General features: G+C 37.1%; 2 protein-coding genes across 4 annotated transcripts in view; one reads left to right on the forward strand and one right to left on the reverse strand.

Annotated features, from left to right (window-relative positions):
- On the forward strand, positions 1–15,203 carry GLRX2 (glutaredoxin 2). 2 transcript variants are annotated; one of them, XM_037497200.2, is made up of 4 exons: positions 1–129; positions 4,476–4,539; positions 7,716–7,892; positions 8,790–15,203. In XM_037497200.2, the coding sequence occupies exons 1-4, from the start codon at positions 89–91 to the stop codon at positions 8,922–8,924; spliced, it is 417 nt and encodes a 138-aa protein (XP_037353097.1). In that variant the 5' UTR covers positions 1–88; the 3' UTR covers positions 8,925–15,203. The 2 variants fall into 2 exon arrangements, with proteins under 2 accessions (XP_037353097.1, XP_037353096.1); XM_037497199.2 differs by lacking the exon at positions 1–129 and adding an exon at positions 326–420.
- RO60 (Ro60, Y RNA binding protein) overlaps positions 10,305–26,347 on the reverse strand; it is a 21,346-nt gene continuing 5,303 nt past the window's right edge. The window contains exons 2-9 of one of the 2 annotated variants that reach the window (XM_037495768.2): positions 26,021–26,117; positions 22,116–22,336; positions 21,081–21,227; positions 20,749–20,886; positions 19,377–19,493; positions 18,075–18,188; positions 17,721–17,867; positions 10,305–16,517 (exon numbers count right to left, since the gene is read on the reverse strand). In XM_037495768.2, the coding sequence (XP_037351665.1) occupies positions 16,365–16,517; positions 17,721–17,867; positions 18,075–18,188; positions 19,377–19,493; positions 20,749–20,886; positions 21,081–21,227; positions 22,116–22,336; positions 26,021–26,057 (1,074 nt within the window). In that variant the 5' untranslated portion in view covers positions 26,058–26,117 and the 3' untranslated portion in view covers positions 10,305–16,364. The remainder of the gene's footprint in view (positions 16,518–17,720; positions 17,868–18,074; positions 18,189–19,376; positions 19,494–20,748; positions 20,887–21,080; positions 21,228–22,115; positions 22,337–26,020; positions 26,118–26,347) is intronic. The other variant, XM_037495767.2, reaches the window with a different exon arrangement.

Consider the following 26,347-nt stretch of genomic DNA (forward strand, 5'->3'; position numbering starts at 1 on the left):
TTTCTCTTGCGCGTTTTGCCCGAAAGTTGCCCACACACCCTGCCCTGTCTCCACGCGCTGCGCGCTGGATGAGCGACGCTAGCCCTAAATGCAGCAGGGGCGGGCTGGGCTGAACCCCCGCGACCGCAGGTGAGGCGGCCCGGGTCCCCACGAAGGCGGGACCCCGCGCGCCCGGCGCAGCGGAGACCGGCGGCGGCGCGGGCAGCCCCGGGGGCGGGCCGAGGCGGGGCGCGGGGGCCGGGGGCGGGGCGAGGCGGGCCGGGCTCTCGCGCCTCTGGGTCTCGGGCCGCTGCCCCTCGGTTGGCCGCGGCGGGACGCTCGGATCATGAACTGGCCCCGCGCGGCGCTGGCGGGGACGCGGCTCGTCCGGAGCGGCGCGGCGGGCGGGCGCGGCGGGGCTGCGGGCGCGGCGGCCGCCAGGTACCGGGCGCGGCGGGCAGGACGGGCAGGACGGGCCATCGGCGCGCGGAGGCCTCGCGGGGGCCGCCTCGAGCGCTGGGCGGGGGGTCCTCTTCACCCCTGGCCGGGTGGGCGAGCTGGGCGGGGCTCCCCGGAAGGCCGGGGGGCGACCCCAGGAAGGCCGGGGGGCGGCGAAGGTGCCCTGAGCTGTTGTGCACTTTAGGGATCCTGGGATCTCAGGTTGAACGTCTTTGAGTCGGGGTGCCCGGGAGCGACCCCTGCTTGCGCGAAGTTTGCCGGGCACGATACTAGCAAGCACCGGCGTTTCAGATAAACAGCGAATTCGTGCGTAGTGTGAGTCTACCCCCGGCGTTGCGTCCCCAGCAAGTCCCCTGCTATTTTGGGGCTAGGCAGACTACGCAGGAATTCGCTGTTTAGCTGAAAGTAATTTGATCGAGTCGAGCGCGCTGCATTTTTATTTGCTAAACCTGGCAACCCCACGGCGGGCAGTGAAGGTGAGGCTGCCCACTAAATGGACAAGTTTATGAAGGCAGGGACGGTGACTTAGTCTTGGTGGCTAGATCGAGGGCATTGTTTTCCCTGCGTGTCCACTCTGATACTCCGCGCCCCCAGATCTGTGGAGTTGAGACCCAAGGCCTTTGCGGATGCCCTGCCGGGTCTCCAGCCCTGCCACCCAGCACCTCTGTGCCCTCGCCCGTGCAGCCATTCCTCCCTCTGGGAGTCTCTTCCAACCCATTTGATTGGGTAACTCCTACTGCTTTTGCTGGACTCTAGAACTCTTGATGAATTTCTCTGTGGAGCTGGTGAGCCTCTTATTAGATAACCCCTAATCTGATGTGGGGTAACCATTTGATGGATGGTCTTAGAGGCCAGTAGTGTTTCTCCAGGTATGTGCATCCTGGAGGCATCTACCACTTTGCTTACCTAGCACATAGTAGGGGCTCCATAAATGTGGTGTGACTGGCAGATACTTCATCAGGGTGGAAATGAAACGTTGGTTGTGCCCTCCTCCATTTTTTTTGTGGATCATAACTTTTACCAAGCCCACTAGTATTGAAGGAGAAGGGTACCTTCCAGAAACTTTCGGAAAGGAGTGATGATTCAGAATACCCTTTCCTCCTCCTATTGCTACCAGAAACATCCTCTTAGGAAAGTTCTACTGGAACTCCTGCTTCAATTGTAAGTGCAAGTGCACAATAGATGCAAATAATGGATGGTTTGGGGTGACGATTCAATCCTGGACTGGAGATTAAAGAGATTTTTAAAAAGATTTATTTTATTTATTTATGCATACAAGAACTGGGGTGTTCCCTATGTTTATAGCAGCACTGTTTACAATAGCTAAGCTTTGGAAACAACCCAAATGCCCAAAAATAGATGACTGGATCAAGAAGATGTGGTACATATATACCATGGAATATTACTCAGCATTCAAAAAAGATAAACACATGCATTTTGCAGCAACATGGATGGCGCTGGAAGGGATCATGCTCAGCGAAGTAAGCCAGAAAGAAAAAGAAAAATACCGGATGGTCTCACTCATAGCATGAATCTAGAAAACTTAAATAAGGGACCAGGAAAATGAATAACTATAAGAAAGTGAAAATCAAAATCAACAAAAAACTATGAACCAGAGATACTTTTTGGGGGGTGGGGGGTGGGAGGGGTGGGATTGGAGTCAGAATGGAGGGGTTGCAACTGTATGGGGAATATAAAAATAAAATTTATTATTTAAAAAAAATAAAAAAAATAAAATGGAGAAAATGGTAAAAAAAAAAAAAAAAAAAAAGAACTGGGGTGTAGGCCAGAGGTGTGGGGGGTGAGAGAATTCACCAGAGACAGAGTGGGGAACAGAACAGGCAGACTGAAATACACTGCTAAGGGTAGGCAAGTTAAGGAGAGGTCTGCTGCACCATGTGGTTAGCTCCCTATCTGGGGATGGAACTGGAGCTGCAGAGGCTGCCATAGCTTCATTGTGCTGAGACTTAACCCCTTGTGCCATCAGGGAGGCCCCTGGCTGTGAACTTTCTAACTTGCTTCTCTTAGCCCTTTTCTGACACAGGCACAGGGACCTTTCTTGTTAGGAAGGTTTTCTTATCTATTGGGAAGTATGGAATAATAGATTGTAAACATTAGGGAGTTATGTAATGTTCAGGTGGAGGAGTCTCTCTAAAGCTTTGTGATCACTAAAGATGATGTTTGTCAGTTTCATTATTGTAAGTGTGCAGACACTACTCTGTGGGACAGAGCACCTCACTCAAAAGGTAACATGTAAGAAACCATTTAATGTGGATTCTTAAAACAGTTTAAAGATTTCCTGCTATACACTAAAAAAAATTTATTTTGGGGCCTCCCCTGGTGGCGCAGGCGATTGAGCGCCGCACTATGAAGCTGTCCACAGCCTCCACAGCACCTGTTTGATCCCAGCCTGCCTGCTGGTGAGGATCCCACATGGCACAGCAAGACCTCTCCTGTCGCACCCACTGCTCCCCTCAGCAGTGTATTTTGTCAGTCTGCCTGTTCTGTTCCCCGCTCTGTCCCTGGTGGATCCTCTCACTCTCCTGTGCATCTGGCCTCCTGTGCATGTACCCTGGTTCTTGTAGAAAGAAAGAAAGAAAGAGAGAAAGAGAGAAAGCAATATAGAAAGAAAGAGAAAGAGAAAGCTTAAAAAAATTTATTTTGATTGCTAACTTGGAAAAAAAGAAAATAGATGTAGAAAGCAGCTTGGTTTTATATCTGATAACATCTACATTTTCAGTACACTGACAGTGAATGAAGTGTTAATTTGGAGGGAGACTTTTTCCTATCAAAACTTAAGTTTTGCAGCATAACCATAAGAGCATTCTCTGAAATATTTAAAGTTTCTATTCTTGATCTTATTCTCTTAATATTTATTTATTTTTATTTTATTTTATTATTTTATTTTTTTAAAAATTTATTTCTTATAGTTCTTTTTTTGAAAAGATTTTATTTTTATTTATTTATACAAACACTGGGTATAATCAGAAGCGTGGGAGGGTGAGAGAATTCACCAGAGTCAAAGCGGAGAGCAGAGCAGGCAGAAGGACAAAGTACACTGCTGAGGGGAGCAGCAGGCAGCAGGAGAGGTCTGCGCGCCATGTGGGACCCTCACCCGGTGGCCGAGGGTGGCCGAGGAACAGAGCCTGCGCTGCAGAGGCTGCGGTCAGCTTCGCAACCCAGCGCTCAACCGCTGTGCCACCGGGGAGGCCCTTATTCTCTTAATATTTAGATGTTCAAGTAATTTTCTCTTGAATCCTCCAATAGCTCATAATTCTGCAAGATCTGTGATTTTGTTCTGCAGCTAGTTTGCTTCATGATATTGGTATTCTAACAATCCATTAGCGTCTGACTGATCAAGAAAAGTGAAATGGATGGGGAAAGTTTTGAGGAATAGGCAGAGAAATTTGATGATATGAATTTGTTCAGTTTTTCAGAGAATATTTTCCTGTTACAATGAATGCTTCCTTTTACAGGTTTTCAGCAACTCGGTTTTGGATAATAAGTACTGAGATAATGTGGGTCCCTGTAATCAAGAAATAATAGTAGTAATGTCAAACATTATCAAGCATTTACTGTATATAAGGCATTGTTCTGCTTTCTGTGTATCAATTCAAGCCTCACCAAACCCTTTGTGATGCATGACTATAATTCCACTTTACAGACTGGCAAACTTAGAGTAATGGATCCTTATGACTGAGATAGCTTAGTTTCCCTTAGACCTTTGAATATTTGTAGGTTCCCTGCTTCACAGAGAGTTGGCGGATGCCAGCTTTTAAACATGGTAACTGTGGTTTGATCAAATAATCAAATAACTGTGGTTTGATGAAATAATTAAGCTAGTTAGATAAGCTCATATTCCTTTTGATTTTAGTAAACAGATACTTTGTGAACTGATATTTTGTACAGATAATAATTAAGACTTTCCTGTTTCATTAGTTTGGATATATATTTGCCTGTCTGGATTTCTTCAAGTGGATCTCATCTGATATTTTTAATGTTTAATAACCTATACTTACTTTTTCTGATTCTTTCAGAATGGGGAACAGAACATCTTCGTCTTTGGGGACGTCAGCAACTGCTCCTGTGAATCAGATCCAAGTGAGTGATGTGGGAAATGTAGGAAAGAACTTTCTGGTAAAAGAATTGTGTCTTACACATTCATTATGCTTATTCGTATCTGAATTTGATACAGTTCAGTGAGTGAATTACTGCATTAATGTATATTTTAAAATCTGCTGTCAAAATAACCCATGTGACCAAGAAGTCCTCAGTCATTTTAATAGTCAAAATTTATGATTTATTCTTTTTTTTAAGATTTATTTGTTTATGCACACAAGACCTAGGGTGCAGGCCAGAGATTACGGTGGGTGAGAGGATCCACCAGAGACAGAGTGGGGAGCAGAACAGGCAGACATGCTGAAATACACTGCTGAGGGGAGCAGTGGGTGAGGCAGGAGAGGTCTTCTGCACCATGTGGGTCACCTCCCTGGTTGGGGATTGAACTCAAGCTGTAGTGGCTGCGGATAGCTCCATAGTGCTATGTCTTAACTCCTTGCACCACCAGGGAGGCCCCTATGATTTATTCTTCGTGGAGTCTTTACTCCTCCTGAAGTGAAGGTCTCTGAACATGGCTGCTCCTCTCCGTTATGCCCACTTCAGCTCTGCTGTTGACACCAGTCAAGGTGCCCTTAGCCAGGGATACCATTTGATTTTGGCCCAGAAAGCTTTCTTCCCTGACACAGTGGTTACTCTATAACAACCTCTCACCTGCATTGTGATCTGTAATTTTCCTCTTTTTTCACTACAAAGCCGAATAAAGTCTGCTACAGAACATTTTTCTGTATGTATGTTTTTCTTTCCCTGAAGCTGACATCCTCATGTTTTCCTCTGTTCCTCACCACGAAGCACTACTGTGTACATAAAATCTCTGCTTTTAATTTATTTCATTGAAAATGTAGTCCCTTATAGCTATGGGATATAAATGCAATGCCAGAAGCATATTATGAGGGAGTTACCTCTTTTACAATAAGAAAACAGAACCATGAAGGGCTTATCAAGGATGCACCTGAGAAAAGGTGGAAAGGAGGGGTCAAGAAACTGAACCTGTCATCTTGAGTTCTTGCTCACTTTGCCCATCTGTGATGAGTGCTGTTCCCACTGTGCCAGTAACCTGAGGCAACAGGTGGAGGAAAGAGCCTTGGCTTTTGGCATTGGGATAGTGTTAGATCAAATCCCCGTATCGTGAACTTGTCAACCTCAGGATTCTCATTTATAAAATGGATTCATTAATACATCTCTGAGGCCTCCCCGGTGGAGCAGCGGTTGAGCACCGCACTGCGAAGCTGCCCGCAGCCTCTGCAGCACCGGTTCGATTCCCTCCCAGCCAGGGAGAACCCCACATGGTGCAGCAGACCTCTCCTGCCTCGCCCGCTGCTCCCCTCATCAGTGTCTTTGGTCCATCTGCCTGTTCTGCTCCCCCGCTCTGGCTATCACCCTCCCGTGCTTCTGACCTGTACCCCAGTTCTTATATAAAATAAATAAATAAATCTTTTAAAAAATACATCTCTGGTATGACTGACTCTCCCTCAGATTTCTATGCAAATATTGAGTAAGCAGAAGAAAGGAAAGGACAGGCTGTGACACGGGACTCTTCTGACACCCAAGGGGAGATAGAGTTTTGGAATTACTTTCCCTGGGTTCTCTGCTTTCTGCTTTTTGGCCTGTATCATGGAAGTGCTACTTATGACACACCTGAGAACATCCCAGAGAGATGCCTAATTGGTGGCCTAGCCACTCCACATTTCTTGAAGAACCTGAACGTTTATATATTTAGAAACAAAACACATTTTACAGTAATGCAGACACATAGCAAAGTCTCATGGACTTTGTGACAGAGACCTGTCGAGTTCTCTCCATTAATATCATTGGAATTATCTAGGAAGGTTTTAGAAAAAAATAGTTTCTGACAGCTCTTTCAAACCCATTGAATCAGCATTTCTAGAAGTAGTTTTTCTAGGACCATAGTATAAGAATACCTTAGCAAGGCAGTAATAACAGTTTTTTTTTTTTCACAATAAACATATACAAGGGGCCTCCCTGCTGGTGCAAGGGGTTAAGACTGCACTATGAAGCAATCTGCAGCCTCTGCAGCACGAGTTTGATACCTGGCTGGCCAGGGAGCAGCCCACATGGTGCAGCAGACCTCTCTTGTCTTGCCCGCTGCTCCCCTCAGCAGTGTGTTTCAGTCAGTTTGCCAGTTCTGCTCCCCACTCTGTCTCTGGTGAATCCTCTCACCCCCTGCATCTCTGGCCTGTACCCCAGCTCTTTTGTATGCATAAATAAATCAATCTTTAAAAAAATAGATATACAGGAAAGAGTGAAAGCTGTTTATAACTGGGTCTGTAAAAGACAAGTTTTAAAGAGAAATCATACATTGGTCCCCATCACTGAAAGTCAAGGTTGGTAAGGAGTTAATTCTGAACACCTACCAATTATTAAAGAGAAGCAGTATTAAGAAGAGATAAAGTGTCTAGACTGGAACCAGAATTAGTTGGGTCAGCTCTCAGCTCTCCCACCTATTAGTTGAACACTTTTTTTTTTTTTTAATTATTATTATTTTTTTAAGATCTTCATTTATTTATTTATATAAGCACTGGGTACAGTCAGAAGTGCGGGAGGGTGAGAGAATTCACCAGAGCCAGAGCGGGGAGCAGAGCAGGCAGAAGGACCGAAGTACACTGCTGAGGGGAGCAGCGGGCGGCAGGAGAGGTCTGCGCGCCATGTGGGACCCTCCTCCAGTGGCCGGGGAGCAGCCGGGGAGCGAACCGGCGCTGCAGAGGCTGCTGGCAGCTTAGCAACCCAGCGCCCAACCGCTGCGCCACTGGGAAGGCGCTAGTTGAGCACTTTTAAGTTAGCTCTTTAACTTCCTTTGTTCCTCATCTGTAAAGTGGAGGTAATAACAGGACCTACCTCAGGATGGCAGTGAGGTTTTCATGAGGTAGTAAGGGTAAAGAAGTGAAAGCTGTGTCTGCTACAAAATGTTTGCTGTATACGAACTAGTTACACTTGTTGTTAATGGCAAGCCAGTCTTTAGGTCCTTTTTTCCTAATAACATTCCTTTGAAGTGAATTTTCTCTTCAATTAACAGAAGAGAACACTGGATGATACTTATTTGAACCCTAAAATCCATATCCTTTCCACTATGATTTCTATCTACATGATTTCTTTCACAAACATAATATCTAGAGTTAGAATTTTGTTTTGTTTTGCTTCAGGAAACCATTTCTGAGAATTGCGTGGTGATTTTCTCCAAAACATCTTGTTCTTACTGTACAATGGCAAAAAAGCTTTTCCATGACATGAATGTAAACTATAAAGTGGTGGAACTGGATATGCTTGAATATGGAAGCCAGTTTCAAGATGCTCTCTACAAAATGACTGGAGAAAGAACCGTGAGTATTTTTCTGGTGGTGATTGGACCTTCTAGAGCCTTGTCTTGTGAAAAAGAGATGGCTGATTGAGAAACCAGATTCTTAGAGTAAGAAACAGCTGAGCTAAATCATTTTTTTCTTCATGTGTGTGTGTGTGTGTTTGAGAGAGAGAGAGAGAGAGAGAGAGAGAGAGAGGAGGGAGAGAGATTATGAGCTATAAGGACTATGTGTCAATGTGTCAATTGTTAAGGGCCTCCTGAAAGAGAGAGACAGAGAGAGATTATGAGCTATAAGGACTGTGTGTCAATTGTTAAGGTCCTCCTGAAGCCATTCTGAACCTGAAAGTATCCATACTTCCCTGGACAGTACAGGTCAGGGGTCAAGTCTTTCAGTTTCTGAACTAATAGGAGTTTTCTCTTTAATGCTTACTGCTCCATGTTTTCAGATTCTGGAATACGTATATTTTTGCATCGTATGCAATATCAGACAAATATACAATGCTTGCACTTTTCCTTCTGATTTACATGTGCATGGAAGACACGTAGAGTGTATTCATCCCATTTCGTAAACAGATGTAAGAAAAAAAAGTGAAAATTTTTAATAATTAGAGACTTTTATTTCCCCTTTAAAATACCATGATGACTAGGAGGAAGGGCTTGAGAGTAAGATTGTTTGGGATTGAAATGCCAGCTTTGTCCCTTTTCTATCACGGATCTTGATAAGTTCCTATGCCTCATTTTCCTCCAAAATATTGGCATATAAGTATTAGTACTTACCTCAAGGGATGTAAAGACTTAAAGAGGTAATTTTTTGGAAGAGCAGAGTATGGTACCTGATCCAAAAAAATACCCAAAGAATGTGTTTGTTATTATGTTAAATGGTCTTATACTTCTGACACCTACTCTGTTTATCCAATAGGTGCCAAGAATATTTGTCAATGGAACTTTTATTGGAGGTGCAACTGATACTCACAGGCTTCACAAAGAAGGGAAATTGCTTCCTCTAGTTCATCAGTGTTATTTAAAGAAAAGTAAGAGGAAAGACTTTGAGTGATGTAGGTGCTCCTAGCTTTGCAAATGAAATGTCAGTATTTAAAATGATAATGCCTTTTAAATTTTGTGGGATGTTATATGAATTATCTTCATGAAAAAATTGTTAAAGTAAAACAATAAATTACTGTAGAAACCTCACCTTCCTACTTGCCAATTCCTGAGAAAAAGGAATGTTATTTAAGACTGAAGGAGTGGAGTTATATCAAAAGATAAGAAAGTAATGGGTTTTATCTATGAATTTAGCAACCAAGAACTAGAAGGTAAGCGTTTGGTATTCTGTATTCCATATGGTATTCAGAAGGAGTTTATACCTTACCTTATTTTACAGCTTTCAATGGTGAACACTAATGTGATTTCTTCTTTAAAATGAAGTGTCTGGGAGCCTCCCCTCCCTGGTACAAGGGGTTAAGATGCAATCTATGAAGCTATCCGCAGCCACTGCAGCATGAGTTTGATCCCCGGCCAGGGAGCTACCCACATGGCACAGCAGACCTCTCCTGACTCACCCACTGCTTCCTTCAGCAGTGTTATTTCAGTGGACTGCCTGTTCAGCTCCCTGCTCTGTCTCTGGTGACTCCTCTTACCCCCACCCCCGCATCTCAGGCCTACACCCCAGCTCTTGTATGCATAAATAAATAAATCTTTAAAAAGTAAAATAAAATGAAGTGTCTCACTCAGATGGTTGTGAACTCAGGAGGGATAGTCTTGTACTATTTTGAGATAAGCATTCACATTTTGTACTTCTAGAGTACTTAGTAACTCCAGTGACTAGAACTGTATTTATGAGCAAAAATGAAAAGAAGGAAGAGTTCAGCATTGTATGAGATGGATGTTTGAAATAGTGCAGAACTGTACTTTATTTAGTTATATTGTGGAGGGGGGGCAGTTCTGCTTTCCACAATATAATGAAAGGCTATTGGAAATGTCCCATTGGGGATCCAGATATTTGTACAGATTAATTAGACTATATGCCCCTAATTAATTGATAGATATTATTCAATTCTGTGATTGGGAATACTTTTCAAACTGATGTTATTTTTATTTTTATTTTTATTTATTTTTATTTTTTTATAGAGGCATGTTTTGTTTATTTGTTTGTTTGTTTGTTTATACAAGCACTGGGTACAGTCAGAAGCGCGGGAGGGTGAGAGAATTCACAAGAGCCAGAGCGGGGAGCAGAGCAGGCAGAAGGACGGAAGCACACTGCTGAGGGGAGCAGCGGGTGGCAGGAGAGGTCTGCGTGCCATGTGGGACCCTCCTCCGGTGGCAGGGGAGCAGCCAGGGATCGAACCAGGGCTGCAGAAGCTGTGGGCAGCTTCGCAACCCAGAGCTCAACCGCTGCGCCACCGGGGAGGCCCTTAAACTTCACATTTCTTTAAAGAAATAAAGACAAGTATTTGATGTGCATAGAGTTTATTTGGTACATCTAACAATTTCTACAATACAACTGACTATAAACAATTTACCTGCACTCCATAATTTAAAATGGTTAATAAATTCAGTATGGTATTTTGCAAAGCTAGAAAGGACAAAGATTTCACAGTATTGGTGAAAACTTTTCATGAAATAAATTTAATACATTAGTACTTCTATATTCTACCAGAAAACAGCAAAATTGCATTATAGGTATATTATATACAGTGAAAACTTGGAAGACTCAAAAACCAGTGAGTTTATCAATAGACTTAGTAAGGCCCCCACCTGTCCTTTTCAGGGTCCTTTCTGATAAATGAAAATTGTTATAAACCAAACTTCATATACTTTTAAGCACCAGCTTGGCAATTTATAAAGTTTTCTTTCAGTTTTCTAAAATATTCCTGCTTTGAAAGGCAAAGTGAAAAAATATGAATGTAATTAAATCACTGGCCTAGATACTTTTTTTTATTGCAACAGTCACAATGTTTTAACTATTCACTTCTTTGCTTGTAGGCTTGAAACAAAGTATTTGCCTTTGCCTTGAAAAATTCCCTTAAAAAATTCATTTTTGGAACTATACAACTGTATTTTTCTTTCATAGTGTTGAAATATGCAACTTGGTCCTTGGAGATCATGTCACATAAAGTCCAGCTTCTTGGATATATACAAAACAATAAAAAACCTTAAACTACCACAAAATATTCCTGATGCTAACAGTCATATATGTATAAACACATCAGTATGCCCAGATTCTCTTGTTGGCCAGTGCTAAAACTACTCATGTACAATCGGGTTTTAAAACTTACTAGTTACATTTCCATTTGGTAACTAAAAGCGAAAGTTCTAAAAGACCCTTGAGTTCTGTACTTGAGAAACACTAACACTATTAAGGCATTACTTAGTGAACAGAACTTATGGAAAGTAACCAGTATGCCTGTATTTGAGAGCTAGTCATATTTTAAGGCAGTCAGAGGTTCTTTTTTCACTTTAAGGCTCTTGCATAAATTTTATTCTATGCAGGTATTATTCTAATTTAAATATTCATCAAGTGGTCAATTATGGAAATCAAAGCCTCTATATAAAGCAAATGGGCAGTTTAGAACTAGAGCATAACACATGCCCCTCACCCCCAACCATTTTTTTTGTTTAAAAGATGATTGCATCATCTCATCTCTTTGGAGAATTGCAATTATCAGAAGCTGGCCATAAAAAGAAAATATAACTCAAATCCATAAGTTATGTCTCCTCGCACCATACCAAACTTAGTCCATATTTAGCATAATAGGGCAATAAGAATGTTTTTCTTGGTTATTTTTCATTATTTGCATAAGAATTGAAAATCTAATTTGGCCATATATGGATTCTAAACCATTTACATTGCAAATAAAGCCTAACAAGTAATTTAACAGAAGTTTGACTGTGTATTGATAAAATATTCTATTAAATATATACAGCTCTGGTATATAAATAGCAAGGATTTCATTCATTTACTACCTTAACAATCCAAGTGTTCATTAAACCTGCAGAACGTAGCTAGCTTATTTCATTTGTTCAAGCAGATTCTGATAATTTCTAGATGTACAGAAATTTAAATGTTTTAAAATTAAATGTCACTCACATTCATAAAATTAATATGTGTGGCACTGCTGAATTAAATACAGGGTAGAGGAAAAATCTCTTTAGGGTTAGAAATAACTTTATATATATTTTTATTTACAAAATTCATTCTCATTGAAAAGAATCACCTTAATTTCAGAGAGAGAGTTTTGCAGTATAATTCCTCTAATTTTTTGTTTCTACCAATATCCAGTACAATGTGATATTTTTCAGGATTTAGGAAAAGGTATTGTTTTTAATAATTTTTATTCAAACAACAGACCTAACTACATTATTACTTTTATACATGGAAAACATTACCATGGGTTAACTTTTAATTAACTTCATAATTTTTCAAAAGCAGTAAAAATTCACCAATTAAAAAAAATCATTGAAAATATGTTATTTACAAATTCTTTTATGTGACAAGCCATTTATATATAAGCTCAGTAAAGACTTAGACCAAAGATTTTTGACAGTGGTTTTTGTAATTTTGAAAATAATAGCAGATACATTCTATTTTTGGAGAGTATTCATTGAGTTTTTTTTGAGTGCTTTTTATCTGGCACATCTCTAACTGCAAACAATGGCTGAATAACTGATAAAGGTCCCCAAATTTCTGCAAACATCTAATATAAAGGATATACTATATAACTTGATTTTGGGCGAGACTATATCTATGCAATTATTGTTGCAATTGACTGCCCATTGTGAATTTGAAAAAATATGATCTTAAATCTGCATAGGATATAGAGTAACCTGAAAAACACTGATTCCACAGCTAAATGAGTGACTTTGTTATTTATTATTTACGGAGAGGACTACAAAAAGAGAAGACAGTAATGTCAGGGGATAGGGATTGTAAGAGCAAAAATGAGATATAAAAGTAATCTTCCAAAAATCTGATTTCCTCTGGAGGGAAAACAAATCACCCTAAAATTGTATATACAAGACTAGAATTTTTCAGTTTTGGTTAACTACTTCTAAATCATCACAGTTTTGCTTAGCTACTTTTAAGTCATCACTTACCAAGAAATTTGTATTTGTCGGTAAAATATCTTTACGTAAAAATACTAGTAAGTCCAACAAAAGATCACAAAGATTTACTTTTAATTATTTCCATGTAGGTCTATTGTGCTTTTAAAGTTTCTCACTTAACTGTCAGATCCTCAGATTTATTAGGAATTCTGCTTTAAATTTCCAAAATAACTTTGTTATTTTATCATTTGAGGATTTACCTATTATTTTAAAAGATTAGGCAAATGTTAATATCTCATTTAGAGTATGTGTTTGGTTTTCCAAGGGGATCTAAGACTTGGGATATATTCTTTCTCTTGATGAGAGGACAGTGACTTCTTAGTTAATACTCACCTTCTCTGTGACAGTTTTTCTTCCAATTTTTCACTCAAAAAAGAGTGGTTTAAAAAATTAAGCCTATTGAGTTATTTGTTCTAAAACATTTTATCTTTCAAAATATATATCCTTATTAGAATTTTTTATTAAAAAAAAGTTTATACACATAGTAAGTCATTGATTATCCTTTGATCAAATCATCAGATGTTTTTAACGACAGCAAAATTGAATCACATATATTTAATGGTTGTCTACAGCCACATTAAATTACATAAAACAAGAGGTTCCAGAGAATTAACACTAAATTCCATTCACTGGAGTCATCTTTGAAGCTAATATTCTCCCATAAAACAGTTAATAACATAAGCAATATATACCAATGTTAATGGAATTTCCAAGAAAGTTCACAAAGGTGAGGTTACTAGTTTTTGTTTCACTAATTACAACTATATTGTGAAAATATTTACATATTTTCTAGGAAATAGTTTATTTTTCTTAGAATTGTTTTAAAAAGCAACACTTCCTTAAATATTAATGTAGTAGTAACCCAAAAAGCAATTCAGAACATGAAACTTGTTTATTGAGTACATTTTATTAATAACGTGGTAAAATTTTTGTTTCACTTCTTCTGTAAGACTATGTTGTATAGGAATACAGGTAATTAAAACATTGTGCTTGAGGCTTGTTATGAACTACAAAATCATACATGTTCACAATTTCTGTTTTTCTACTTCTAAAGCAATCATGTATATACATTATTTCCTAATATTTAAAAAGATAAAAGTACTGAATAATTCTATTTTATTCCCTACTCTTCTTATGAGTCAATGTTTTTCCATTTTATGGGGAAATAAATGAACACTGAATGGGATGAAGAGATCAAGATTTCTAGGTCTAGTGGTTAAAGCCACATTCTATAGGACCTAAGGTTCTTTACCAAATTAAAAATTAGCTTTTAGATTTCTGAGTTTTCTCCCAGTTCTAAAATTCCATGATTTAAAAATAAAATTACCTTCTGTGGTAGATTTTATTTTCCTTTGCTAACTCTTACACTAATCCATTTAATTGTACTTACCTAAACAAAGGTCACATCTAATCTTACTTCTTTGACGAATTTAACATTAGCTAGTGGGTAAATCTGTCTAAAAGCTCTGTACAAACAGCTCACAACTGAAGGACAAACTTTTATATTATATTCCATTTACAGTTTCTAATAGGAATACAAAGATAATTTTTTAATTTAAGAAGATCTTGGGTTCACTTAAGGAATTTAATAGCAATTATGTAATTCTACTAGGTCCTTTAGCTTAAATTTAATCTGCATGTAATATTTTAATATATCCAAAGTAGTTAATATGTTAAAACCAGTGCTTGACATAGTATTAAAGAATGGCATCAGAACAATGTGTCTGTTTTTTATTTTTTTAGGGGGGTGTGCTAGTAGCTTTGCTGAACAAAAAAATCTTAGGCAAATCACATTTGCAAACTGCTAACGGGTTTGCCATCAAGGAATAGCTACATAGCAGAGCTAGCTTTATTATGTCAAAATAGCTTAAAGAAACATATCTTACCACTCCCAGAGCCCAAACTGCCCATGAAAGAGAAGAAAATACCTACCAAATCCTAACAATACTAAAGATTCCCTTTCTCCCCAAACTGGAAACCTCTAACCCCCAAATATGTAAAAGGCTATAATTTACTAATTTCACTTTCCTTTTAACAGTAAGAAGGGCTTTATAAATCCCCAGTAAATCCTTAATATTGAAAGAATACATAAAAATTGAAGTTTTGTGTTACCTTAGACAATCATGTTATTACGAGCAAAGACACTGTCATTTCAATAGGCCAAACCTCCCTGCAAAGAGGGGTATCTGCTGAAGAAAATAATGCACTTTAGAATAACGAAAAGGAAGTTTAATATACAAAAATACAAAAAATAATTTCTTACATAAGGTTAATGGTAATGTGCTACTCAAAAGTTGCCTTTCAAAACTGAAAGGCAGTTTGCTTTATTATATTTTACACTATCAAAAAAAGAATGTTCTGCCATAAAATGAATAATGGACAAAAAGATAAGAGGCCATCAACATGTTTACAATAGAAAATATCTAAAATTCATTGATGATTGGCTAAAAAAATGTTAAAGATAATTAGAACAATTATTTTAATGTAAGAAAAAAGGTCATTTGGCTATAGTTGAGATTTTGTCATGTTTTTAGCATATGAGTGGGGGAGTTAAGTGAAAGATTGTTATTTTAAGAGTATGAAAAAAATATAGTGACTACATGTGGCTAAACTGCTATAATTCAGAGGAAACGGTCATGCCCCTCATATACCACAATAAAATACAACAAAACAAACAAAAAAGCGAACCATATATACTTCCTCGGATGCCACAATCTTTAGCCTTTTCTCAGGGATAGCGATGTTTCTGGGCAGTAGTAATAATTCTACAAGTTTAAGTGAAATATCTTAAACAAAACTGTTTCTAAGAAACTCAGAAAGCTGCTATTTCTGTAATCTTACAAAACTTTTAAAAGAAATTTGTAAAACTCTTTATAAGTTAGTATCTTTTTTTTTGAACCCCCTTGGTATAAAAGTTTACAGATAAATTTCACATTCCATCACAGTTACATGGTCCAGTGCATTTCAGAATATTTGGACATTATCAAAGCTGTCCTTTCCCAATGAAAACGTTTAAGAAAACATTAAGCACTTCTTAAACAAGTGACATGATATGGAGCTACTTACACTTTTGGCTCTTCTTTTAAGTACAAATGTGATTATTCATCAAAGCAAAACTATTTTTACAGTATCTATCAATAAGAAGTTCTCTATTCAATAGAGGAAGCTACAGTGTATTCTGATGCTATTTCCCAAGAACTGGTTTAGTAAATAGAAAAAACTTTGGGCTCATCTTATTTTTCTTCCTTTTTTTGGTAAGGTAAACTTTCCATTATGAATATACCACAATCTTATCTTCTTTCATTGGATTAAGAGTAGCTGGGAAGTAGCTGCATATTTCTAGCGAGATCACTGATGGCAATGGACCTCTTAGATCGGGGTGTACTTATAGTTAAATCACATCCAATGTGAAATTTCGAATTACATCCAGAGCTCCAGTATCAAAGCCACACATATCCAGCATGCCTCTATCATCTGGGTCTGCAATTGTAAAACCATTTGATGTCATTCCACAAACAATCAACTTAGATGGAATAGCCAGTTTCTGTAGGAAAAGAGAAAAATACATATTAAGAAATTATATTGTAGGTAAAAGCAAATAACCTCCAAAGTAAAAATATTACAAATTCTATCAAAGCTTTTCATTAGAGTATCAGATGTTTTTCTCTCCACAAAATCTGCTAATTTTTTAGGGCCAGATTACATGATCTTCAGAATAGAAAACAAATTTGTGTAAACAACCTGTCTGAAATATAAGCACTTATTTGTCTGGGATTATCAATTTTTGATCTCTGACTTTGCTGTGCATAAAGTCACATCTCAGATGAAGTGTGGTCTTGACTTTTCTTTACAAGTCGCATGTAAGAACTTGCTTTCTACAGCTGTGATTTAAGGTTAAATGACTTGAGTGGACATTAGGTCAGACACCACAATGAGTTCTTTAATTTATCTCATGTAATTATTGTAAAAACCCTAAAAGTTATTTAGTACTGTTAATTATTAAGACATATAGAAGCGGCTTACTACTATGACATAAAGCTAAATCAAAGATCACTGATAAGAACATGGAAATATCCATAAAACTCAAGACACAGACTGCAGTTTTAATTTATGTACTCTTTTATCAAAACCCAGAAATGATACTTTACTATTTCAAGGACCACACAGAATCATTAGAACATTCATAGTTAAGGTAAAATAAACTATTATTATTTTTTAAAGATTTATTTTATTTATTTATGCATACAAGAACTGAGGTCTAGGCCAGAAGTGTGGGGGGTGAGAGGATTCACCAGAGACAAAATAGGGAATAAAACAGATGGATCTACTATTGAAATACACTGCTGAGGGGAGCAATGGGCAAGACAAGAGAGGTCTGCTGCACCTCATGGGTCAGCTCCTTGACTAGGGATCGAACTCATGCCGCAGTGGCTGGCGATGGCTTGATAGCACTGAGACTTTAACGCCTATGCCACCAAGGATAAATTATTTTGACTAATATCAAAAATATTGTTTGCAAAGGATATTCTCAGTAATACACAGAATTGCAACTGGTTGAAATAAATTACATAAGTTTAATAAAAAAGCCAATACTTTTTGATTTCAAGTGCTACTGAGCCCAAAGTTAGCAGCGTGTTCCTCCTACTGATGGTACAGAACTACTTTCAGTAACATTTTTGAAAAATTCAGTGAATGTTTGAGAACCAAATCTTAGTTGGGGTGAGAAAGATTATTAGAATTTGTTTACCCTTCGATAGTCCCTCAGAGCCACGGCAGGATGTACACGGCCAGCAAAGGTCTCATTATCAGTGAACACAATGAAGACATCAGCAGCTGTGTTCGTCTTCTCAGCCCAGATCATCGGAAGAGCACAATCAGTTCCACCTGCTGGGATCTACGCAGAACAAAAACATGAATTAAAAATAAATTGCCCATGCTGAGATGTCTGAAATAATTAAATACCTAAAAAAAAAAAACTACCTTTTACATTATCATTTTTGTTTAGTCAAAATGCTTTCTTCTCACATATTTACTAACACCATACACAACTCCAATATAAAATTATTATACGTTAAGTAAATGTAATAAAACAGTTTCTTACCTGATTCATAGCCATTAAAACCTGTTGTAAGGTCATATCTATAGTCAATGGACATGGTACCATTTCATCTGAAAAAGCAACTATGTATGAATCTTTTTCTGTTCGTGTGACAACCTGAAAAATTCAATGGCAGATTTGTGAGAATTCAGCTATAGTTCATAAAACACTATATAATGCATACCTTGTTTCTAAATTAGGTTAGAATTTGGTTTGGAAGCACACTGTAACTAACATAGCTTTTAAAGTAATTTCATGAACTCTTATAAAGAAACAGGTTTCGGGCTTCCCCGGTGGCGCAGCGGGTTGAGTGCAGCGCTGTGAAGCTGTTGGCAGCCTCTGCAGCACTGGTTCGATCCTGGCCAGCTGGCGAGGGTCCCACATGGCTCAGCTGATCTCTCCTGCCTCAACCGCTGCTCCCCTCAGCAGTGTATTTCGTCAGTCTGCCTGTTCTGTTCCCTCTCTGTTTCTGGTGAATCCTCTCACCCTCCCGCACATCTGGCCTGTACCCCGGTTCTTGTATAAAATAAATAAATAAATCTTAAAAAACAAAACAAAACAAAACAGGTTTTCACATCAGTTCTTTGAAGCAAGCAAGTATAGCAGTGACCCCAAGATTCCCAGAAGATGCCTGAAATTATGGGTAGGACCAAAGCCTATAGATAACATTTTTTTCTATACACATACTCATGATATAGTTTATAAGTTAGGTGTAATAAGAGATTAACAACAATAACTAGTAAGAAAACAGAATTGTAATAATATTCCATGATAAAGATTAAGTGAAAGTGGACTCTCTCAACTATATTATTCCATGAAATATTTTTGGAACACAGTTGACCATGACAAACAAACTGAAGAAAAGGGAGGATTACTACATACATATTCTTCTCACTGTATTAAGGACTAAAGAAGAGAAGCCACTTGCTATTCAGTGACAGCCTAGCCTGACTCTTTAATGTCTCTTGGCTTTTACTGTTGGTTCCCTGACATTTATCTTCTAAATTTATCAATTTCTCTACGCATTATTAACATCTTCAAAAATACTATTAATAATTTAATCTTCTGTTGTAAAAGTGAAAAATTTCTATTACGACTGTTTAGACATGCTTTCTCAATATACTTATTCTTTATCTTTAAGTATGTTTATTACAATTATGTACACATAGTAAATGTGCCAAATAAAAAGAAATGACACAAAAAGTAAAAATGCAATTCCAGATCATAATTAATGTTACAGTTTTGTCCCATAGTAAATTTTTTTTTTTAATGGCAAAAATTCCAAATTGTCTTAGGTGTTCTCACCATGCACATTGCTGCAGCAACTGTACTGGCATTGAGTATGCTACCCAAAACTCTCTGGCTCATCGAAGCACTGACGTCGACGGCCAGCAAGAAACGTTTTCCAGTTGGCTCAAGAGTCTAAAGAGAAAACAAATAAAACAACTGTTAAAAACAATCACCGTAATTAGAACCAGATTAAATTTCTAACAAACCATATTTATTATCTTTCATCCAAAAGACAAAGAAAGAAGGTCTTCTATTTTTGGAATTACAATTAGTTAACAAGTGTTTAAAATTCTTATGAACAACCTAAAAGCCCAGTGACTTGGACAAAGTAGTATTGATTTGTATTTCACTGGAGATTAATATTGAGAATCTTTTCATGTGCTTATTGGCCATTTGTATATCTTCCTGAAAGAACTACCTCTTCAAATAGTTTGTCCATTTTTCAATTTGGTTGTTTGTATTATTGCTGCTCATTTGTAGATTTTAAAATCCTTACAGGCTTGCAATATTTTCTCTCATTCTGTAGATTGTGTCTTTACCCTTTTGGTAATGTACTTTGATGCATAACAGTTTAAAAATCTATCAATTTTTCTTTTTCCTTTTGTTGCCTTAGCTTCTGGTGTTAAATCTACTGCCACATCTAAGTTTTATAATTTTAGCCCATAATACAGGTAGTTCATCAATTTTGAGCTAATTTTTATATATGTTGTAAAATAATGCTCTAACTTCATTCTTTTGCATGTGGACATACTTGTTCTTGTTCCTAACTTCAGGGGAAAGGATTTCATTCTTTCATCATTTGAATATGAGAGAGCCATAGGCTTTTAATAAATGACCTTATCACAATAAGGAAGTTCACTTCTATTCCTTCTGTATTAAGCGTACTTTTTTAACCATGAAACAATATTGGAGTTTTACAGATGCTTTTTCTGCAATCAACTGAAATGATCATTTGGCTTTATCTCTTCACTCTATTAATATGGTTTATTACACTTATTGATTTTCATATATTGAACCATCTTTGAGAATAAAGCTCACCTGTATAATCATTTCAAAGTGCTGCTAAATTTGGCTGGTAATGTTTTGCTGAATAGCATGAAAATTTTAAAACCAAACATTTTAACTTATAGCTCTGAAGCAGGATGTTCATTCCAAAATAAAAAAATCACTTCCTATCAAGACAGATGAAATCTACAACAGCACAGATTAAGAAGACAGAGGACAAAGTCAAAGGACTTCATGAGAATGCAAAGCTTTCAATTTGGTAATTTAAAACAGGCATCAAAGACATTTAAACTATTAGTATCACCTTTAAAATGTATTTTCACAAAAGATACTAAGTCTTCTCTTGGCCATTTTTTTTTAAACACAAAAATTAAACCACTACCTTGAAAGTTTTGTAAAAAGCTGCATCCAATGCTTTTACAATTTCTTCATCAGGATGCCACTTCAGTTTTCCTCTGAGCCCATGACCTGATTTATAAGTTTCTAATGCAATTAAAACATGAAATGGATGTATACGAGCCTAGAAACAAGATAGACAGAGTGTAATTCAGAAGTCAAATAAAAATGTTAATTGTGTTTCTTGGATTATGGTTATAACAAAATAGGACACATTCATTTATAAAGTACAATCAGAACACCTCAATATTTCAGATTGCTTTTCAAAAATTAAGGCAACTTTCTCCATTACAAGTAGCTAACAAAGGTAATGTTTACCTTTTTTAACAACTTTTCATTACATAATTTTTCACATACTAGTGATACTTCTGAATTTCCTGGTTCAAGCACTGAATTGGCAGTCATTTTTCCTAGATTTCTTAGTAATGCAGTAAGAGGCATTTCTTGTAACAAAGCCTTCCATACCTATGGCAATAACAGAAATACAAGGAAATAAAATGAATCAGTGTAACACTATTTTTATTTATATACAAGAACTAGGGTACAGGCCAGAGGTACAGGGAGGTGAGAGCATTCACCAGAGACAGAATGGCAAGCAGAACAGGCAGACTGACTGAAATACACGCTAAGGGGAGCAGGTGGCCAGATAAGAGACGTCTGCTGCACCACATGTGGATTGGCTCCCTGGCCGGGGATTGAACTCAGGCCATAAGAGTGGGTGATAGTGTTGAGACTTAACCCCTAGGCCACCACGAAGGTGGCCTGTAACATAATTATATGAAAAATATTAATACTATATTCTCTAAGGCTCTCACTGGGGGTTCAGAGGACTTTCTGAATCAAAATTTGTGAACTGGTTAGAGATTTGTCAAAAAAATTAGTTCGCTCTTTATTAGAGTTAAGAAATTAAGTCTATTTAATGAATGAATTGCGAAGAAAAAATTCGATTAACAGTGAAAATTAACCAATATATTTTCTGGTGTGGAACCAACACTTATTATTGAGTGCCAACTACTGTGGTATCTATTAGGCATTAAAAATAAACATTTCAGGGCCTCCCTGGTGGCTCAAGGGGTTAAGCACAGTACTATGAAGCTATGGCAGCCTCTGCAGCTCCAGTTTGATTCCCGGCTGGCCAGGGAGCTATCCACATGGTGCAGCAGAACTCTCCTGTCTCACCTGCTGCTCCCCTCAGTAGTGTATTTCAGTCAATCTGCCTGTTCTGTTCCCCACTCTGTCTCTGGTGAATCCTCTCACTCCTCATACCTCTGGCCTGTACCCCAGTTCTTGTATGCATAAATCAAACTTAAAAAAATAAATATTTCAAGATAACATATTCTAATTTTTACTTACCTCTTTAGACTTTAAGTGATTTGTTAGAAGATGTTCCCTAACTAATCTATGCTCTTCTATTAGATGAATGACTTCCAGGTCATCTTTTGTGCGCTTCACTTTTTCTACAGCTTCCAAATACTTTAATAATTTTTCAGTCTCCACAGAAAGTGCTTTTTCTTTATACAATTCATGGACCTCTTTCCAGCCCTTTGTAATATATTTGGTCACAATAGCAAGTCCTTTAACAAAATAAAAAATTGAAAAGGTATGTAGGATCACCAAGTGAAAACACAAGAGCATGTTTACTGAGAATGCATTATGTAACAAGCATAACTATCTATATACACAGGAGTTAACTTCTTTAAACCATCATGCTGTTTTCAATAACAACACATTTAAACAACTAATTTTACTTATTCCATCAGAACTGCCTCAATATTTAATTTTGAAAATTCATGTTCTAAATCATTTATTACTGAACTTTGGTGTGTGTGTGTGAGAGACACCAGCATAGAAACTTTGGTAGATAGTGTCGCCCTCAGGTTCACATTCTTAGACAAGTCACAAGGGTCCAGAGGTATCTCAACCTCATGTTCACTTGTTCCTTTAAGCTGTTGAATAAAAATGTATTTATGAATAGCAGAGATAAAAGTGAACATGTATGTAGGTAATAAAATTTCTTTTAAAGCTAAAAATCATTACAGGCCAAATTTTAAAAAAAGGTAAGAAATGTGTTCATTTTCTCTACAACTTTGGACTGGGAGTGCTGAAGAAATTAGGGCTGCATCCCACAGTGTGTCAATAAAATGCAGTTGATTATTTTAGGCCTTATTTTTTATTTCTGTAAAAGGAAGTAGGATTGAATTCTTAAATTTAAAGGTCTATAAAGGAAAGGTATTTAAAATAAATTTATCAGGCCATGGATATATAATGAGGGAAAAGAAGGCGGTGAACTAAAGAGAACATGCCTTGACAAAGGTTTTAGTGAAATATTGACTTGGTGCTGCCAAAAAAGTCTATCTTCAAGAAAAGCCAGAATATGGATTTTTATGTGCTGTCTTCTGATTTTGCTGAATTTTTTGTTATGAATTTCCTCCTAAAATACTGTGCAAGCCAAATAAACTACCTCTAAGCCAGAGCTTATCTGTTATTTCTAAACTCTAAATCTTTTGAGCAAAATTTAATGCTAATACGCAAGAATTTTTAAGAACTGTGAGCCTTACTAATTTTTAGTACAAAATCTGATATTGCCTTAAATGCTTAAATATTTCACATGAGCATGTCCTCTGTTTTATCTTACCAATTGAAACAAAACTTCCTTAAAGGCAGTCTACTACGATTTTTATTCTGTCCAAGCTCTGGAACTGTGGAGGTCACACAGTAGAAGTACAAATAAACATCTGATTAATTGAATCACATATTGACTTGTTCTGTTTTTAAGATGCTTTTCATTAAGGTGTTATTTTTTTAAGGTAATATTTTATTAAGGTAATATTTTATTACTTATTCTAGTAGCTTATATAGTCTGTTTTCAGATTTATTTTACTCTGAAAAGTCTAGGAATCTTTTATGTGTGAACATGATACTGCTATTATCATAATGTCCTCAAAAATGTAAGAATCTGAGATATGGGAATTAAGTTAGGGAATAACTCATTTATTAGACTGAAGACCAGAATATTAGCAAAAATTTAGAAACTGATTTGTTGAATTAGAACTAGCACTTAGGTGTTTTTCCTTCTGGTCCAGTACTTGTTCCACACTACCAAGCAGTATTTTAAGAAATAAAGCTGGATTCCTACATTCTTCACGTAATAGATCAAAGATTTAAACGAAAAATATTAAAACATGAATACATTAGGCAAAAAAAGACCATATGTAAATATTTTGATGACTTTAGGTTAGAAAAGGCCATTCTAAATGTAACATAAACCTATGAAGAAAAACATAGCTAAATCTGATTACATTAAAACTCAAATTTTATTGCACCAGAAACAACCACCCCGCATAAAAAAAAAGAAAAATGGAAAGAATGTACATAATGTATAATAAATTCTTATGTGCCCCAAGTTCTTTGATCAGTGTCCGTCCATAGTAGGTAATCAATAAATTCTTGAGAGAATTAATGGTGACTATTATCTGTATTAAAAAGAATAGTAACTCAATGGCAAAAAGGCAAAGATACTAAAAAGCAGAGGTTACTGAATCTGAAATGTAAAAGGTGGAATGTACTGTCAAGAGATTTTTCAACTCTGGGATTCTGTGATTACGTAAATTTTAAAAAATCATGTGTGTACTCACCTAAGATAGTCAAACTTGAAGCTACAGAAAGCTGAATGGTGGTTACCAAGGGCTTGCGGGAGAAGACTAAGGGGATTTGTTATTTAAATCATACAGAACTTCAAATTTGCAAGAATAAGTCCTGGAGATCTTTTCAAAACAATGTGAATATACCTGACACTACTAAATTATAAACTTAAAAATGGGTAAGATGGTATTATTTGTTAGGTGTTTTCCTTTTTTTGTTGTAAGATTTATTTATTTTTATACAATAGCTGGGGTATAGGCCAGAGGCACGGGAGGGTGAGAGGATTCACCAGAGACAGAGCGGGGAACAGAACAGGCAGATGACAGAAACACACTGCTGAGGGGAGCAGCAGGAGCAACAGGAGAGATCTGCAGCACAATGTGGGATTCTTGCCGGCCGGCGGGGATAGAACCCACACTGTTGAGACTGCGGACAGCTTCATAGCATGGTGCTCAACCCACTGCGCCACCGGGGAGGCCCAGGTGTTTTTCTTACCACAATAAAAAGAAAACAAAAAAGGTGCAAAGATATGATATAACCCACAAAAAAAATTACAAACAGTAAGCACACAAAAAGACGAGGTTTTGTCCAAAACTACAAAGGCAAATAACAACATAAAACTTATCACCTATTCTTCAGGCAAAGATTAAAAAATCAATAGTAACGTCAATGTTCAAAGATGGGAATCTGGCCACTTTCCTATACTATTTGTAAATTTAACCATTAAAAAAAATTTGTGCAAGTTTTATCACAGTAAGTTTTTATAATAGTATAAAAAGCTGTCACTGATAAGAGTGAAATGAATCATAGTATATTCATGTAACTGTGTTTATGTATAAAACTATTTCTACTGACTTGAAAAAGCAACAGTAATGTGCTTTTAACTGAAACAAAGGAATATATAAAAAATAAAAAAAATACTATATGTTTAGGAAAAGTTTAGAGTAATTTACACTTTCACCTATAGTGAAATCTTACGAAAGGCAGGACACCTACTTTCCGCATTATATTTTTCTGTATTTTTCAGCTAAAAACAAATAAAAAACCAAAATATAAAAGTTATGCATGACTTTTACACTAATTTATTGCTTAAATTTCATTTGAAAGAGTCCATTCATAGTAAAAATATGATAAATTAGGAATTACTGAGGAGATTCTGTTATGAAGATACTACATCTTCATATAACATGGACAGGAAGGGTAGGGAAACAATATTACACTTCTATTTTACACCTATTATACTATGGGGTGGTAAGTATGTTGATATACATGGTATATTTAGTCACAATAATTGAAAGGGTTATCCCTTTCCTCTTTTAAAAAGATGAGATACAGAAACTCAAAGGCTAAGCTGTTTGGCTTACAGACAAAAAGTAATTGGCAGCATGGAAATTTGAACTCATCTGAGCAGCTGCTTTTTTCAAGTTTCATTTCTGGTGTAAAAAAAAAATGTAAATTTTAGGTATGTTGATTATTGTAGAAATTCATACTTGAAATTATTCCGGCCCCCAAATTTTTCTGATTTCCCTTCTAAGAAGATCTATATAATTACTATAAATCCAACTAACTTCTCAAAAGTCTCTCCCATAGACATAAGAAAAACTGTCCCAAGTTACCATGTCCCCTGGCTGACTGGTTGGAGACAATTAACATCCTGAATTGTTAAGTTCAGCACTATTTCAGGTAGCCTTTAGGTTCCATGGAACATATGTCCTAGGAAGACAGGGAGGGAAAAAAAATGGTAAGGGCCTAGAGCAGTACAGCCTGGCTATTTGTCATCTACTGACAAGGAGCTGTTTCATTTACAACCTGAATCACGTCCATGCTGATTACATAGTCCAAAATCACCTGGGTGCACATGCTGGATAGCATGGTGACATTTATTTAAGATTTGGAATATTAATCTGTAAATCTTTGATTTGATTATTGATTATAAATTAATG

This window comes from Talpa occidentalis, unplaced genomic scaffold, assembly GCF_014898055.3.
Source record: "Talpa occidentalis isolate TD23 unplaced genomic scaffold, MPIMG_talOcc4v2.1 talOcc4.8, whole genome shotgun sequence".
Lineage (NCBI taxonomy): Eukaryota > Metazoa > Chordata > Mammalia > Eulipotyphla > Talpidae > Talpa > Talpa occidentalis.